Genomic DNA, 15,788 nt, shown 5'->3' on the forward strand with positions numbered 1-15,788 from the left:
GCATGGTCTGCCAGACCTGACTTGCCATAGTGAAAGTGTGGGATATATTTTTTGTGTTCACTGAGGGGGATGTCGACAGTTCTTCCTGTCTGTCCATAGTAGGCTTGATGGCAAGAACAGGGCACTTCATAGACTCCTGGATGTGATAAAGGAGTGCATTTGTCCTTAGGTGAACGGATGAGAGTTGCTAATTTTACATAAGGTTTGAATACTGTGTGTAGTTGGTGTTTATTAAGCACCCTAGGTATCTTTTCAGATGTGCCTTTAATGTATGGAATGGTGATAGTTTTGTTGTAGTCTTTGTGGTAGATAGAGGGGATTTCTGGGTAGCATTTAGTATGTTATCTATCTTATGGGGATTATAACCATTGGTTAAGAAGGTGTGATGTAGGTGAGAAAGTTCAGCAGTGAGAGCAATATCATTGGAACAGATTGCTCTAGCTCTATGGGTTAGTGTTTTTAAGATACCATATTGTTGAGAAGGGTGATGGTGTGATTGTTTGTGTAAATATCTCCCTGTATGTGTATGAAAATGATAAGGAACCTTCTGTAAGACGTGTGATCAGTGTGTCCAGGAAGGGCGGGCAGGCAGTCATTGGCTTCTAGTTCCATTGTAAAGTGGATTTTAGGGTGCTGGCTATTTAGATGCACTAAAAATGTATTCAATGTGTCTGGGCCATGTGGCCAAATAGCAAACACATCATCAACATAGCATAGCCAGAGAATAGGTTTGAGAGTGGCTGTGTTGATAGCTATTTTTTCCAGATGTTCTATGTAGAAGTTGGCTGAGGGGGGAGAAAGGGGGGAGAACCCATAGCTGTCCCATCTAATTGTTTGTATATTTTCCCTTTCCATGTAAAATAACCTGCCTGCACTGTGAATTTAAATAGCTGAAATATATCTGGGGGAAATTGTGAATTTAGTAAGTTAAGTGTTTCAATCAGTGGTACATTAGTGAATAATGAGGTGATATCAAAAGACACCATTAGGTCTGAACTATTTAGGGTGTGGTTTTCTAAAATACTTTTTAGGTGGGTAGAATTTTTAACAAAAGAGGGAGAATTGTTTGTGCAAGTGGTTAGTAATTTGGCTAAATGTTTAGCTAGTTTATGTGTAGGACTGTTTATGCTATCTACAATAGGATGCAAAGGTGCACCTTGTTTGTGTATTTTAGGAGCACCATATATTCTGGGTGTTTTAATGGTGATAATAACCATTGGTTATTATCACCATTTTGGCCAGGAAGGAGAATTGAGAATTGCCAAGAAGGGTCGCCAAATTGAAGCCTTTGGCTCTTCATATAAGTAATAATTTATTAGGACACCTTCTTGGCAATTCTCATAGTAGGGTATATGTAAGTTCTGTTTGCTACAAACTTGGTATTTCTAGGTCTACCTACTCACTGATGAGACCTTAATAAAGGTTGAAACCGGTCTGGGTAGTGACCTTCTCTCACTCATAATGTAGAACAGTAATACAGCTCCTAGGAGCTGGGTTTCACATTATGGGGAAATATCAAGAATAGTGATCGGAGCTTGCTCCACCCTTACCATGAGTTGCCTCAGTGTTGCACTCCCTAAAGGATCAGTTGTAACACTATCCAGGTATTTGCTTATGCTTGGACTCACTGAACTTTATATATTTATTATATTCGGCATGAAACTCTTTGAGTTTCTTATTCGGCTATGAAACAATATGGGATGTAATATCACTTAACTTAAATAAGTTTAGGTCGCCGAATTGAAGCCTTTGGCCCTTCATATAATTAAATATGACTGTATCAATTTACCAAAATCTGAGGGGATTCATTTTAAGATCAAATTAATACTTATAAATCACTTTATCCAACAATAGATGGTGGCCACTTAGGACTTTTGCTCTTTGTGTTCCCATTACAATTTTAAACTGTTCCACCGTTAACTGCTGAGGCATGCAACAAATGCAAAACAGTCATCAGCAGATCAAAATCTGATTTCATAATAGCCAATAGAAGAAAACTTGTCTCCTGTCCAATTGATGCTGTGCCTTCTGGTCCCTTGCTAAGGCTATCAGATCTGACTCTGCTCACCTTCGTTTCTGCGTCTCTCATTCTAATGGCATCACTGCTACAGCACCCAAAGATAAAGCTGACCTCCAGCATCACTACCTCCAACTTCTGCACAGATGACCAAGGCAAATCGCCTCCTACCATACTGAAATCTGAGCATATGTCTCCTGTAGCTTTTCAGCAAAAAGCCATCAGAAAATAACTTGGATACTAAGACCCATCAGGACATCTCTTCAGTGGTACTCAATGATTGTGCTTCAAAACCAACGCATGTTTTGTATTGCCTCTACAATCTTTTATAGTTAGATGGTACTTAATCTACTGCCTGGAAGCAATCATATATTTAGCCTATTCCAAAAAACAAAGAAGAGAGATAGAAGTCTATTGTCAAACTGCTGACCAGTTGCTATCATCTCAGTCCTCTGCAAAACAATGGAGAGCGTCATCAAATGTCAACTTCTCCATTACTTAGAGGCCAATCACTTAATCAGACCTACTCTCAATCACCACTCATTCTATTCACAGCTCTGCTGATGACAGTACTCTCCATTCATCCTCCTCGTTTGATAAACCATGCAGTGCTCAGACATCTCACACTTCATCTACAACAAGCACATCAAACATTAATCTGCATGTCATCCTGAAATGGGGAAAGGATAATCTTGGACACCTTCATTGCCTCCAAAATGCAGTCTTTCCTTTTCTCTCACGAAAGGAATTTCAGCTCCCCTACACTTACCCTGAGTAGTACAGAAATCACCAGACGGGACCAGATATCTCTGCTTGGACTAACATTTACCTCCTTCCATTCTTGGTATAATCAAATCACATGAGTAGCTTCCTCAGTATCCAAAAAACTAGGCATTCTCTTTTGCAAAAAAAAAAAAAAAAAATGATGTCAGAAAATTAGTAGCCATCCAGCTATAACTCTACAACAAATCCCAAATCTGCTCTTACCTTAGCTTAGCATCTAAAACCTACCTAGAAATCCTTGATACTGTCCAGAGGAGAGTAGTTTGGCTCATAGATGATCCCTCTCTTACAGACTCACATCAACATCTGTCTCACAGATGTAGTATTCAGCACTGTGTGTATTCAACATGTATTTCAGTGGTCACTGCTCTGCCAAATTGGCAACTATCATTCCTTTGATTTCTGTTGTACCTGTTAGTACAAGAGCAGCAATTACCCAGCATTCCTTTTCAATACAACTGCAAGCATCTACCTCCCTCCTCCAGAACAGTCTTTCTCATGAAGTATTCCCAAACAACTAAACATGCAACTCTTCAAGAAAAATGTCAATAAACATCTATTTCAATCTTCACCTACATCCCACACGTGGCACTGATGTGCTTATAGGTCTTTCAGCCTCTCATCTATTGGATCATTTAAAAACAAAAATACTAATTGTTGCTGTTTGTGTACCATGGCACTGCTCATGCTCAGAAGATGCTGGTATAAAATCAGCAAAATATCAACAACTAAGTAGATAAATATGTTATTTTCTTTTTATTGTATTGTGTTGTGAATTTAAAAATTTAAAACCATTTAAAAAATTTAAGACTATAATAAAAATTGTTGGGAACTGTTAGTAATAATGAAGTGAGCATACCGTATGCAACATAATAGACACAACTAAAATAGACAGTAATAATATAACATCAGTGAAAATAATATGTTAAGAAATTATGTTTTTAAATGTATGTATCTCCTATTTGCTAATGACAGTGTGATTTAGTTTGTCAAAAACCTGGGTTAAAATTCCATTCAGAATGCAAAGAAGGGTTCAGATGAATTAAAGTCCTTTCCTTTATAAGGACTTTTCAGCCAAAGGCAATTAGCTAGCCTCATATGGTTGTTGTGGCATACTTTTCATCTTGAAAGATAGACTGGTCCAAGAAAACTTGGCTATTGTTAAGCTAATCTTAACACATCAAAGGAAGAATCAGATATTGAAACATTTTGGTTATGGATAGCCACTTTCATATCTGTGAGATTGCATAGAAAATTAGCTAATGAAGATTTGCATTTGCAAGAATCCAGCTTTGCAAGATTCCTTAATATTCTCTCTCAATTTGAAAGAATTGCTGTGAAGTAATGTTATTTGGTTCCTCACTTTCCTAGCCAACTTCTGTATAGAGGAATTTCAAGTTATAACAGTTGACAATAGTAGAGGAGAGGGAATGAGAGAGAGTTATGGGAATGGTAGAAGAAGAGAGAATAGGAACAGTATAAGAGAGGGAATGAAAGAGAGAGTTATATGAATGATAGAAGAGGTGAGAATAGGATAAATGGAAGAGAGGGAATGAGCATCAGATATAGGAATGATAGAAGAGGAAAGAATGGAAACAGCAGGAGAGAGGGAATGAGAGGAATGCAAGGGAGCACAGGGACTAGAGATAGAGTGGTCAGGAAGGCAGGTAAGTAGGGGAGCACAGAGAGAAAGTGTTACAGGAGAGAGAGAGAGTGAGGGATGCATGTGAGCAATCGAGGAATAGAGTGGTAAAAGGTGTAATGTATGGGGACTCAATGATCTGTGGTGTTCAAGATAGGATGCGTGAGGTGTTTGCCAGGAGGAACGATAGAAACTGTGGCTATGGCAATTAAGAGAGGTGGAAGAGATGATTGTGATGGTAGGAACAAATGACTTGAGTGGTAATGTAAGTAGGGCAGCGAGAAATATGAGATTCTTGCTTGAGGGTATACGAAAGAAGACACAGAGAGGAAAGATAGTATGTGTGTGTTGCCTAGGTATGATAGTGACGAGCTGAGCAGAAGAACAGTAATATTGAATGGCATAATAGTGAGAATGTGTCAGAAGAGAGGATTGGAATATGTGGATGCTTGGAGTGCATTTGAGAACAGAGAGGAATTGTATGTGAGAGACTGCTTGCATTTGAATGAGGAAGGACATAGGCATCTGAAGGCATTGCTGTTCTGAATGAGTCGGTGTGTCCCATTGTGGATGGTAGCAGGGGTGGCCTCTTGTGGGAATGGGTACTTGGGAGAAGGGGGATGACATCAGGTAATGCTCAGCCCAGTGGAGTGTAGAGGGGATAATGCTGGGTATAGAAACAATGGCATTTTTATGCTTTATACTAATGCCAGAAGTATTCGGAATAAGGGAGAGGAATTGGTGGCACTGATAGCATCAGCCTGGCCTAAGATCATTGGGATCACCGAGACATGGTTGACAGAAGAGGATATAATAACAGGAATAGAAGTTGCTGGGTACAGTATTTTTTGGCAGGATAGGAAGGAAAAGCATGGTGGTTGAGTACTGCTTATGATAAGTGACGACCTATGTCCTCTAAGAGTGGAGGCTTTGGAAGGCTCTGACACTAATGATTTTGAAAGCATATGGTGTGAGGTGGAGGTGGGCAAGACAGGATATTTAGTGGGGTGTTGCTACAGACCAAGGAGCACAGAGGGTGGGGACCAGGAGATGTTGAGACAGTTGAACGTGGCAAGTGCAAGAAGAATGATTGTTATGGGAGATTTTAACTACAGTAGTATAAATTGGGGAGAGGAAGATGCATGTAGCAACAAGGGAATGGAATTTCTAGAATTCTTGAGGGAAAAATGTCTTAGGCAGCATGTAACAGAGGGAACAAGTGGTTCAAGAGTTTTGGATTTGGTTGTAGCATCAGAAGAGTTGATAATAACTGAGATGACATTTCTCCCACCAGTTGGAGAGAGTCGCCATGTGGTTTTGACTTGGAAAATTAATAGACATGCAGGAGTATCAAAGAGACGGGAACGTATGTGGAATTATAAAGCAGGTGATTATAATAGTCTTAGACGTCAACTTGGAGAAGTTTCGTGGAAGGAGAAATTGGAAGGCCGGGATATCATTAGTGCTTGGGAAATTGTGAAGGAATATTTGTTAGCAGCAATGGAAAGCTGTATTCCACAAGTGAAGAAGAGGACACAATTTGGAGTAAAGTGGATGACAAACAATATTAAACAGGAACTGCATGTGAAAAAAGACTATGGAAGAGATATAAGGAGACAGGTGAAGAGAAGATGCATGAAGAATATAAGACACAAGCCAGGAGAGTGACTAATATGGTAAGCAAGGCGAAACTGGAATATGAGAAAAGATTGGCCCTTAGACCCAAGGAAAATTTTTTAGCTATGTGGCCAGTAGGAGGAGAAATGACTGTGGAAGAATTACATTGTGGGATAAAAATGGGAATAGAGTGACTGATGCAGAGGACATAGTGGAATTGTTCAATGAACACTTTATTGGAGTATTTCATCCTGGAGGAGTCAAATTGAATACAAGAGGGATAGGGCAGGTTCACGGTTTAGAGGGTGCAGGAGGAGAGTATGTTCCAAATACTGGTTACTCTGGATGTCAGTAAAGCTGTGGGACTGGATGGTATTTCACCACGAGTTTTGAGAGAATGTGCTAGGGAACTGACAGTGCCTTTGACCTGGCTTTTCAATGAAAGTCTGGCTGAGGGAAAGGTGCTCATGGAATGGAAGGAAGGTAAGATAGTGCCATTGAATAGGGGCAGTAGCAGACTGGAAGTGTCTAATTATAGGCCAGTTTGTGTGTCATCAGTAGTTAATAAGACTTTGGAGAAAGTAGTGTGGGACCGTATACACATTGGACAGATGAGGGTAATGTTATCTGTGAGAGTCAACATGGATTTGTGAAGGGGCACTCTTGTTTTAGCAATATGCTAGCCTTTTATGATAAAGTTACAAGAGCATTAGATGAGGGAAGGGCATATACTGCCATTTTCCTAGACTAGCAAAGGCATTTGACAGGGTGCCACATGATAAGCTGATATTCAAGTTGCAGCAAATGGATCTGGATGTCAGATTGGTCAACTGGATTCAGGATTGGCTGTCCGATAGGTATCAGAGAGTTGTGTATGGTGGAGCAATATCAAAGAGGCAGAAGGTTACAAGTGGTGTTCCACAGGGCTCAGTACTGGGACTATATTGTTTAACCTTTATATCAATGACATCGTCCGTGGATTGCAATGGGATATTCAGTTGTTTGCGGATGATGCGAGGCTGGGAAGGGTTATTAGTAATAGTGCAGATGTGGTAGCCCCCTGCAAGAGGATTTGAATAAGCTAGATAAATGGGCAAATGAATGGGGGTGTCAGTTCAATGCAGCAAAATGTAAGGTCTTGAGGTTTGGGACACATCGATGGGACGCTGCATACTCTATGGGAGGAGTTAAACTGGAGGAAGTAGGGGAGACAAGAGATCTGGGGTTGATGATTGATAGAAACCTGAAATTTAGGGGACATATTGCAAAGGTAGTGAAGGTAACACAGAGGATTGCTGCAATAATGAGAAGGACACTGACCTGCAGAGATAAAAGGGTTATCATCCCGTTGTATAAGACTCTGATCAGACCACACTTATGCTATTGTTTTCAGATCTGGTTCCCAGGATTTGAAGGGGATAAATTAACTGTGGAAAGGGTACAGAGGTGGATAACAAAGATGGTTTCTGGGCTGTACAATGTTAGTTATAAGGATCAGCTGAGGAAGTGTGGACTGCAGAGTTTGGTGGATAGAAGAGGATGGAGAGGTGATATGATTGAGACTTTTAAACTGTTAGAGGTGGTTACAGGGTTGACACCGGGGAGTTCTTTCGCTCGGCTGAACAGCAGGAAGCAGTCATGACAAGGGGCCATCCCTGGAAGTTAGTCACCACTAATCTCGCTCCCACCACTCCATCAGGCAATGGGGTGGTGGGAGCGAGAATGGTCAATACATTTAAGGAGTGGTATGATAGATTTCATGTTTCCTAGGAGGGACCTCCCTCGACGAGTCTTGATAGACTTGTGTTTCTTAGATGAGTCTTGACTCCCACGATGAGTCTTTTGCCTGCATGGAGGCCTGAATAATAATAATAATAATATTATATTCATTTAACATTTGTATTTTTAATGCATCAACCTGTGTAGCTCAGTGGAAGTGGTGCTTGCGTCCTCTGCGCTTGGTTGCACGAAGTTGGACAGGTTCAAGTCTAGTCACAGACTGGCGGAACATTTTCTAAGTCTATCTTCGACTGGTTCCTGAGTTAGTCGATCTCTGGCATGGGCAAGTGGGTTTTTTTTCACCTGGAATCTCAGGTTTTTCGTCCTGTAAGCTCAAGAAAATCGACCGTAGCCCACATTATTTCGGAGAGTAACATATCCTGTTAAGGTTAGGTACCAAGAGATGGCAGCACTTGTTTGCCAGTCTCTTCATCAGTGGCCACCTATAATTAGTGACAGACATCGGCCAGCTATCTTTGATTGGCGTCCGGTGGGGATTGAACTGCCCACTCAGTCTCCAAAAGCTAGATAGGCCTTGCCTACTCCCTATAAGGGAATAAAAGGCGATAGCTGATGCATCAACCTTAATCAATACCTTTATCATTGTAGAGACTTGAAAAACAAAAAAAAACAAAAAAAAGCATCATCCAGTATAGGGAAGTTGCTTTTTTTTTTTTTACTTCCCCAAGTCTCTATAAGTGTTCCAGAAGCTGCCACCACTATCATCACCCTGTTCCAAAACAAGATGTCATCTGAATTCTCATCAACAGAATGTCTGTTAGTCTACTTCTGTTGCATGAAACTGTCCTTCAAAAAGACTGAGATTTGTAGAAATTTTATTACATAAAAACAATGTCTCCATGGTTGAATTATTTTGCAATTTGCTTAGTAAACAGGCCTAGATTAAAATCTCATCAGTGATGATAGAAATTTGTTTAGCCCTTTTTTTCAAGTAGAGCTAATTTAGTCTGGTAGAGCAGTAGGTTATTATTATCATTTTGCTGTAAAACAGCAAACCAGTTTAAGACATTAAAACATAATAAATAAAAGTACAGGCCTAATTAAAAAAAAAATAATAATAAAAATAAAGGAAAACAGTCGCAATGGATTGATGATAAGATTTTATAAACAATCATTCTACAAGACTATTAGTCTTATCATTCTCATATAGTTATACTTCATATAAGATTAATAGTATATTTAAGAAATATCATCTGGAAGTAAAGTTCAAGCAATTCATACACTTGTCTAAATTAGTTTCCTGCATAATATCTACACTTTTAAATTTCCTTTCTTGGAAAGGGAGGAAACTGTATGGATGAAAGAACATAAGGCTTTTGTGAAATTTATACATTATAATAAATGATGCCTTTCATATCATGCCATGGACAGATTGGAGAAACATATATATAACCACAGAACTAAATATAATTTAGAAAGAAGATGAAGGAAGACAACTGAAATTCGTCATACACTCAGTGAACTTCAAGAAAAATTATTGCCTTTGTATTTCAAAGATTGACATTTCATTTCTGCTAGAACTTACCTTTTTTGTGTGTGTGTTTTTATATATATATATATATATAAAGTAATATCCCCTCCCCAAAGACTGTTTAATGCTGTATATATATATATATATATATATATATATATATATATATATATATATATATTTACCCAGATAATTATTGTCATACATTTCATTCCTTTCAGGCATGAAAGGTGACATCATCAGTTATTTACAGTTATTATTCTTTTTCTTCAAGTACCATAAGGAATCATATGCTATCACAAAACATATGTATAATTGGTCATCATATGGCTACTTATTCATATTATTATTACTATTACTATTATTACAGGCAACTCCAGGGAGTCATTGGACTCATCGAGGGAGGCCCCAAATCATATTCATCACAACTATTCGACATTCATACAGTATCTATCATACCTCGCCTTAAACTCATTCACTGTCACAGCATCCACCACAGACTCAGGGAGCGCATTCCACTCATTCACTACTCTAAAAGTAAAGAACCCAGCTCTAACACCTTTACTAACCACACTTTTGCCCAGTTTTCATGGATGTCCCCTAGTCCTCCCACAACCAGCCCTGTTCTCAAAAATATCTTCTGAATTAATTTTATAGAAACCCTTCAGTAATTTGCATGTCTCAATCATATCTCCCCTCCTCCGCCTATCAACCAATTTTTGCAACCCACAAATCCTCAACCTGTTCTCATACGGTTCATTCCACAGACCTGCTATCATCTTGGTCACTCACCTCTGGATCCTCTCCACCTCCTCCCCATCAAGAAGAAACCTAGGTGACCAAATCTGAGCACAGTAGTCGAGATGGGGTCTTATCAAGGCTCGATACAGAGGAACAATAACCTACTTGTCTCTGCTTGTCAACGTATTCTTCAGCAACCAAGTGATTTGATGAGCTGATTTGGCCACTTTTGCAATGTGTCCCCTAAATTTCAATTCCTTATCCACCAACACTCCTAAATCTCGTGCCTCATCAATTTCCTGGAGCACGGTTCCACCAATTCAGTAAACTGCCGCCAATCTTTTCACCCCAAAATATGCATTGAGAATACATGCGGCCCTCAGTTCTTTAGTCATTTGATATATAGTTTTAGCTAGTCCTTGCGGTTAGCCTAGTGGCTGTGTGCTTCACAACCATATACCTCGGGAAGGAGTGTCCTAGGTTTGATTCCCATCGACGACGTGAGGAGCTTAAGGATCTTCCTCAGCCATAGCCAAGTTAGCCGGTCTTGGGCGTGGACAGCAGGGTTCTCCCCCCCCCCCCCACACACATTTTATCTGGGGGTTTTCATCCCACAAACAGGCAAACTGGCCTGTGAACACACCCTGTCTACAGTCATAGGATATAGTACTTAATCCCTCATTAAAAAGACTCAACCAGTTCTTAAAAAGTGGTCGAGGAATGGGAGAACCCCACTATAAAAAAAAAAAAGCTACTGCATTATATTTTATTCCTGTTGATATATATATATATGACAAAATACCACATATTAATAAGTAATAAAGCTGTCATCAGGATTGTTAATTTCTTAAGTCTCAGAAGAGCTACTGTTTAGTTACCTCAATTTGAAAGTTGTTGTATTATTCCCCCCCCCCCCCATCCCACTCAATTAGTTAATGTTTAATAATAATTCTTTCAGGAAAAATTACTTCCTTCTTCAAGTGTTACAAGAAGAGCAAATGGAATTCATAGTAGTACCAGCATGGTAAGACAGAAGACATTAAAAAGGACAAGAAAGTTTGTGATTGATGGAGTAGTAGTAACGACAACTACTAGTAAAGTTATATATGGAGATGAAGAAAGAAATGTCAAGGCTGACCATTTTCTTCGGTACTAATTTTGTAACATATTCTCTATCTTATTCTTAATTATTCTAATTAGATGTATTTTATTTGCATGTTTGATATAATGTGCTTTCACTATAGCAACCTCGTACGGACAAAGGAATAGTTTGTTATAGACAAAGGTCTGCTACAATGAATTTCCTTTAACTCCAATGCTGTTTTGCTGGATCTTTATGGTAAGTTGTTCTAGGATAGTAAGCTGCATCATATCAAGTTCACTATAGAGATGACTATATCCTGAGGTTGCAGAAGAGACCTGTTTGAATGCAAGCAACTTTTATTTTATCCTGCTCAAAACTAAATAATGATTGCTTCCTATTTTAGATCCCCTGTGTACACTTGGTGTCCTGAATGAGTGTAAAGATGTTACTGTCAACAATAACATAGTCAGGGAGACTTTTCTGATTTCTTATATTTTCTATATTGCTAGTTGAATCAAGAAAGGAATCTAGTGGGCTTTTGTCAAAAGAACTATAGTAGATAAGATTTGTAGACAATGAGAAGATCGTTAATGTAGAGGAAGCATATGGACAAAAGTTCATAGCTTTGGATTCCAGTATTGATGAAGAAACCTGATTATATGTGAAGTCTGAGAAGTACAGCTGCCATCAATTATGAACATCAAAGATTCCTAGGAAGAGGATCTCATGTTCTAGTAATTGGTGTAGGAAATCAGCCTTCAGGTAAATCATCAGAGTGATCATGTGGCTATTGGAATTGGGAGAGTGATAAAGTCAGCAAATGAAAACAATGCATGGAAATAAAAGTTTGAACTAGGGAAAATTATAAACTAGGGATTCTTAAGGAATCTAGCATGGAGTATTAGATCTGATAAATGCACTTGTAGTGCTCTTTTTATGGAAGAAATTGCAAAATGAAGTCTGGATACTGAGGTGAGCAGCGGTTGTTGATGCCTGTGAGAATAACAGATTTTGATGCATGGAAGTAGTGGTACACATAATTTAAACTTGAATTGAGCCAGAAATGTGAAAAGTGGAAGTAAAATGTTGTTTTTTTTTGGGCGGTGGGGCTGTTAATTCTTTCCACAAGCATACCCCATAGAATTGCTGCAGTCACTGCAACAAAAAGGGGGTCCTACATCTTATTAAGGTGGACACTATGGTATCTGTTTGACTTCTTTCCAAGCAGTGTATATGGGATAATGAAATGAAACAATAATTGAAATAAAAAGATGGCCTTTAAAAGATTATTAAGTATTAAAAAAAAAAAAAAAAGATGAAATTTGAATATTAACAGAAGCGAGCAATAGCCAAAAGAGAGACAGAAAATGATATATACAAAATAAGACCAAGTACCTGTAAAATACTAAAGCATATGAATGCAGATATAAAAGAAATTGCAAATATAAATTGAGAAATAGATTTAAAATAATTCTTATACTTTACAAATCTTTGGACAGATAATACTAACATAATAAAATAAAAAAACACACCAAAAACTTGCAAAATGATTTAAATGATATAATAAAAATGAAATAATTAAAATAAAAAATGGCAAATTAGCAGGAGAAGCCAGAATAAAAACTCTGAAATGTATAAATTTGCTGGGAAAAAAAAATTTCATCAAAGATTATTAAAATTTTTAAATATAATGTAAACAGAAGGGGTGCTTAAGGGTCAAAGCTGTATAACTGAGAGGAGACCTCCACATAGCCTGTAAAGCAATGCGGAGAACTGACCAGGGCTTCTGACCTAATGTCCAATTCTCACCTTCTCGTGGTGCACCCTGTTGGGTATCTACCTGGATACTGAACAAACGAGGATTGGCTGGCAATTTGGGATTTACCCGACCAAATTGTATTCTTATTGGCCAATATACAAAATGATGGTACAACATGACAAAATTTCATGCCAGCTAGGGCACTACCCGGTTACACAAGGCCCCCCGTTGTTTTTGCCAGGGAACCAGGACGAACAGCTAAAAGTCAGCTACTGGAACAAATCTGAAAGCACACCCCAACTCAACATCACCAGAGTTAAAGATCGGTACTATCAACATAAGAAGCCTGAATGGCAAAGAAATGGAACTAGCTGAGGAATTAGACAAGTAGGGGTGACTGAAACAAAAAAAGACAAAAACTGGTGAGATCTTTCTGAGCAATAAATACAAAATGCTATATTCAGGCAATGACAATCAAGGAAAAGAAGGAGTAGCCATAGTATTCAACACAAAATATGAGGCTAATCTTGAATGCCAGGCAATCTCAAGTAGAGTGATGTGGGCAAATTTCAGAATGGGGAACTGGACAATGAGACTTATTTGTGCCTATGGTCCCACAGAAGGTGCTACTCAACTACAAAAAATTCCTCCTCTACTAAGGTAGTAGAGGAGGAATTTTTTGAGGCTTTAGAGAAAGCAACTGACACAATGAAAAAGAAAAAGTTGGTCCTTGTTGGGGATCTAAATATAAGAATAGGAAATGATTGTCAGACAATCAAAAATATTTTGGAAAAATTTGGAGAAAAGAGCAAAGCTAATAATAATGGCAAATACCTGTTGCCATTATTATTAATGGCAACAGGTATTTGCCATTATTATTAGCTTTGACGGATTTCAAATCTAATAATAATGGATTGATGGATTTGATGGATTTCTGCTCAGGACATGGACTGGTTATTACTAACACCATGTTCCAACATAAAAATGAGCACAAATTCACATGGAGAGAAGAGGCAAGGAATAAGAAAAGTCTCAGTGACTATGTTATTGTTGATAGCGATGTTTTCTCCCTGGTGCAGGACACTAAAGTGTACAAAGGATTTAAAATTGGAAGTGATCACTTTTTAGTCTTGAGCAGGATAAAACTGAATTTCATATTGAAAAGAATAACATCTAAGAAGGTTTTAAAGCAAATAAAACTGAGCAACTCTCAGATGTTAACTATAGACTAAAATACATAAAGATTATTGAAGAAAAAATGAAAGAGTTTCAGAACAGGAACCAAACCTTGGAGATTCAGTGGCAAGCCTTGAAGAAAACCCTGATTGATTCAGCAAGAGAGGCATGTGGTGAGGTTGTCTGCAAGGATAGAAAAATCAAAACTCCGTGGTGGACACAGGAAGTTAAAGAGGCAATGTAGGAAAAGAAGAAAGCATATCAAAAGTTCCTGGCAAATAAGTCAGCTTGTGCTCTTAGAGAATACAGAGACAAATGTAAGAAAACTTAATACTGTGTAAAACTAGCTAAACAAAAGTCATGGGAGGACTTTGGCAAGAACATAGAAAATAAATATCAAGAAGGTGGCAAAATATTCTGGAGGTTGTTGAAGAAGCTTAGAAATGGAGGAAAGAGTGCTGTACAAGGAGTTAGAGATGATAAATGTGACATGAAAATGGGAGAAAAAGATATCCTTGAAGTATGGAGTAATTACTTCGAAAAATTGCTAAATGAAACAAGCAGTGATAGCACAGTGGTAAAAAACACTCAACAGGCATACAATCAGGAATACATATCCATACTAGAAGTAGAAAAAGCCATCAAAGGCTTGAAATGTAGAAAGGCAGCAGGAGTAGATGATATTTGACCAGAAATGCTGAAGTATGGTGGTATAAAAGTCTTACAGTGCATAGTTCAGAAGGCCTGGACAGAGGGATGAATTCCTTATGATTGGAGTAGAGCTCTCATAGTACCATATATAAAAAGGGAAATGAAACTGAATGTGAGAATTACAGAGGCATTTCCCTACTGAGTGTTCCTGGCAAGATTTATGCACGTGTACTTGAGAAACGGTTGAGAAGAATTGTAGAAGAAAAACTTGGTGAAGAACAAGCTGGATTCAGGCCAAATAGAGGCTGTCAGGATAAGATCTTCACTTTAAGACAAATTGTTGAGAAACATGGGAATATAACCAAGATTGTATTTAAGTTTTGTCGATGTGGAAAAGGCATGTGACAAGGTGCCAAGAGAGAAGCTATTCAATACGCTACAGTTATATGGTGTCAATAGGAAATTATATCAAGCAATACTTCATCTTTATTTGAGTTGTAAGTCAGCAGTTAGAATTGAAGGAAGTACAGGAAGATGGTTTAATGTTAAATATGGTGTGAGACAAGGATGTACATTATCCCCTCTGTTATTCATTATCTATATGGATCACATTATGAAGGAAAGTGGTATTAAACATGATATCAGAATTGGAGATGTTAATGTCAGCTCTTTGCTTTATGCGGACGATGTTATACTTGTAAATAAATCCGCTGCAAGTTTGCAAGATTCTCTGACTAAATTGAATAACTGTTGTAATAGATATGGCATGAAGGTCAGCAATAAAAAGACAAAGACAATGAAAATAGGTAGAATCATTGAAAATGTGAACTGTGTTGTGAACTGAGAACCTGTTGAACAAGTAAAACATTTCCGCTACTTAGGCACGATTTTTAGTGAAGATGGTAAATTAAATATGGAAATAGACAACAGAATCAACAAAGCTGGTATGGTAGGAAGTCAATTGAATAAATTCATATGAAATAAGAGAGAAATTAGCTGTGTACAAGACAGTGTTCAAACCAGTTTTAACTTATGGATCTGAGAGCT

General features: G+C 38.1%; 1 protein-coding gene across 1 annotated transcript in view; it reads left to right on the top strand.

Moving 5' to 3' along the window:
• LOC150106355 (serine/threonine-protein kinase 10-like) overlaps window positions 1-15,788 on the top strand; it is a 413,234-nt gene that overhangs the window by 223,459 nt on the left and 173,987 nt on the right. The window contains exon 13 of the mRNA XM_090393096.1: window positions 11,030-11,220. Within this exon, the coding sequence (XP_090249222.1) occupies window positions 11,030-11,220 (191 nt within the window). The remainder of the gene's footprint in view (window positions 1-11,029; window positions 11,221-15,788) is intronic.

This window comes from Typopeltis vanoorti, chromosome 5 (assembly GCF_054136105.1).
Source record: "Typopeltis vanoorti isolate ZY-2024b chromosome 5, IOZ_Tvanoo_1.0, whole genome shotgun sequence".
Lineage (NCBI taxonomy): Eukaryota > Metazoa > Arthropoda > Arachnida > Uropygi > Thelyphonidae > Typopeltis > Typopeltis vanoorti.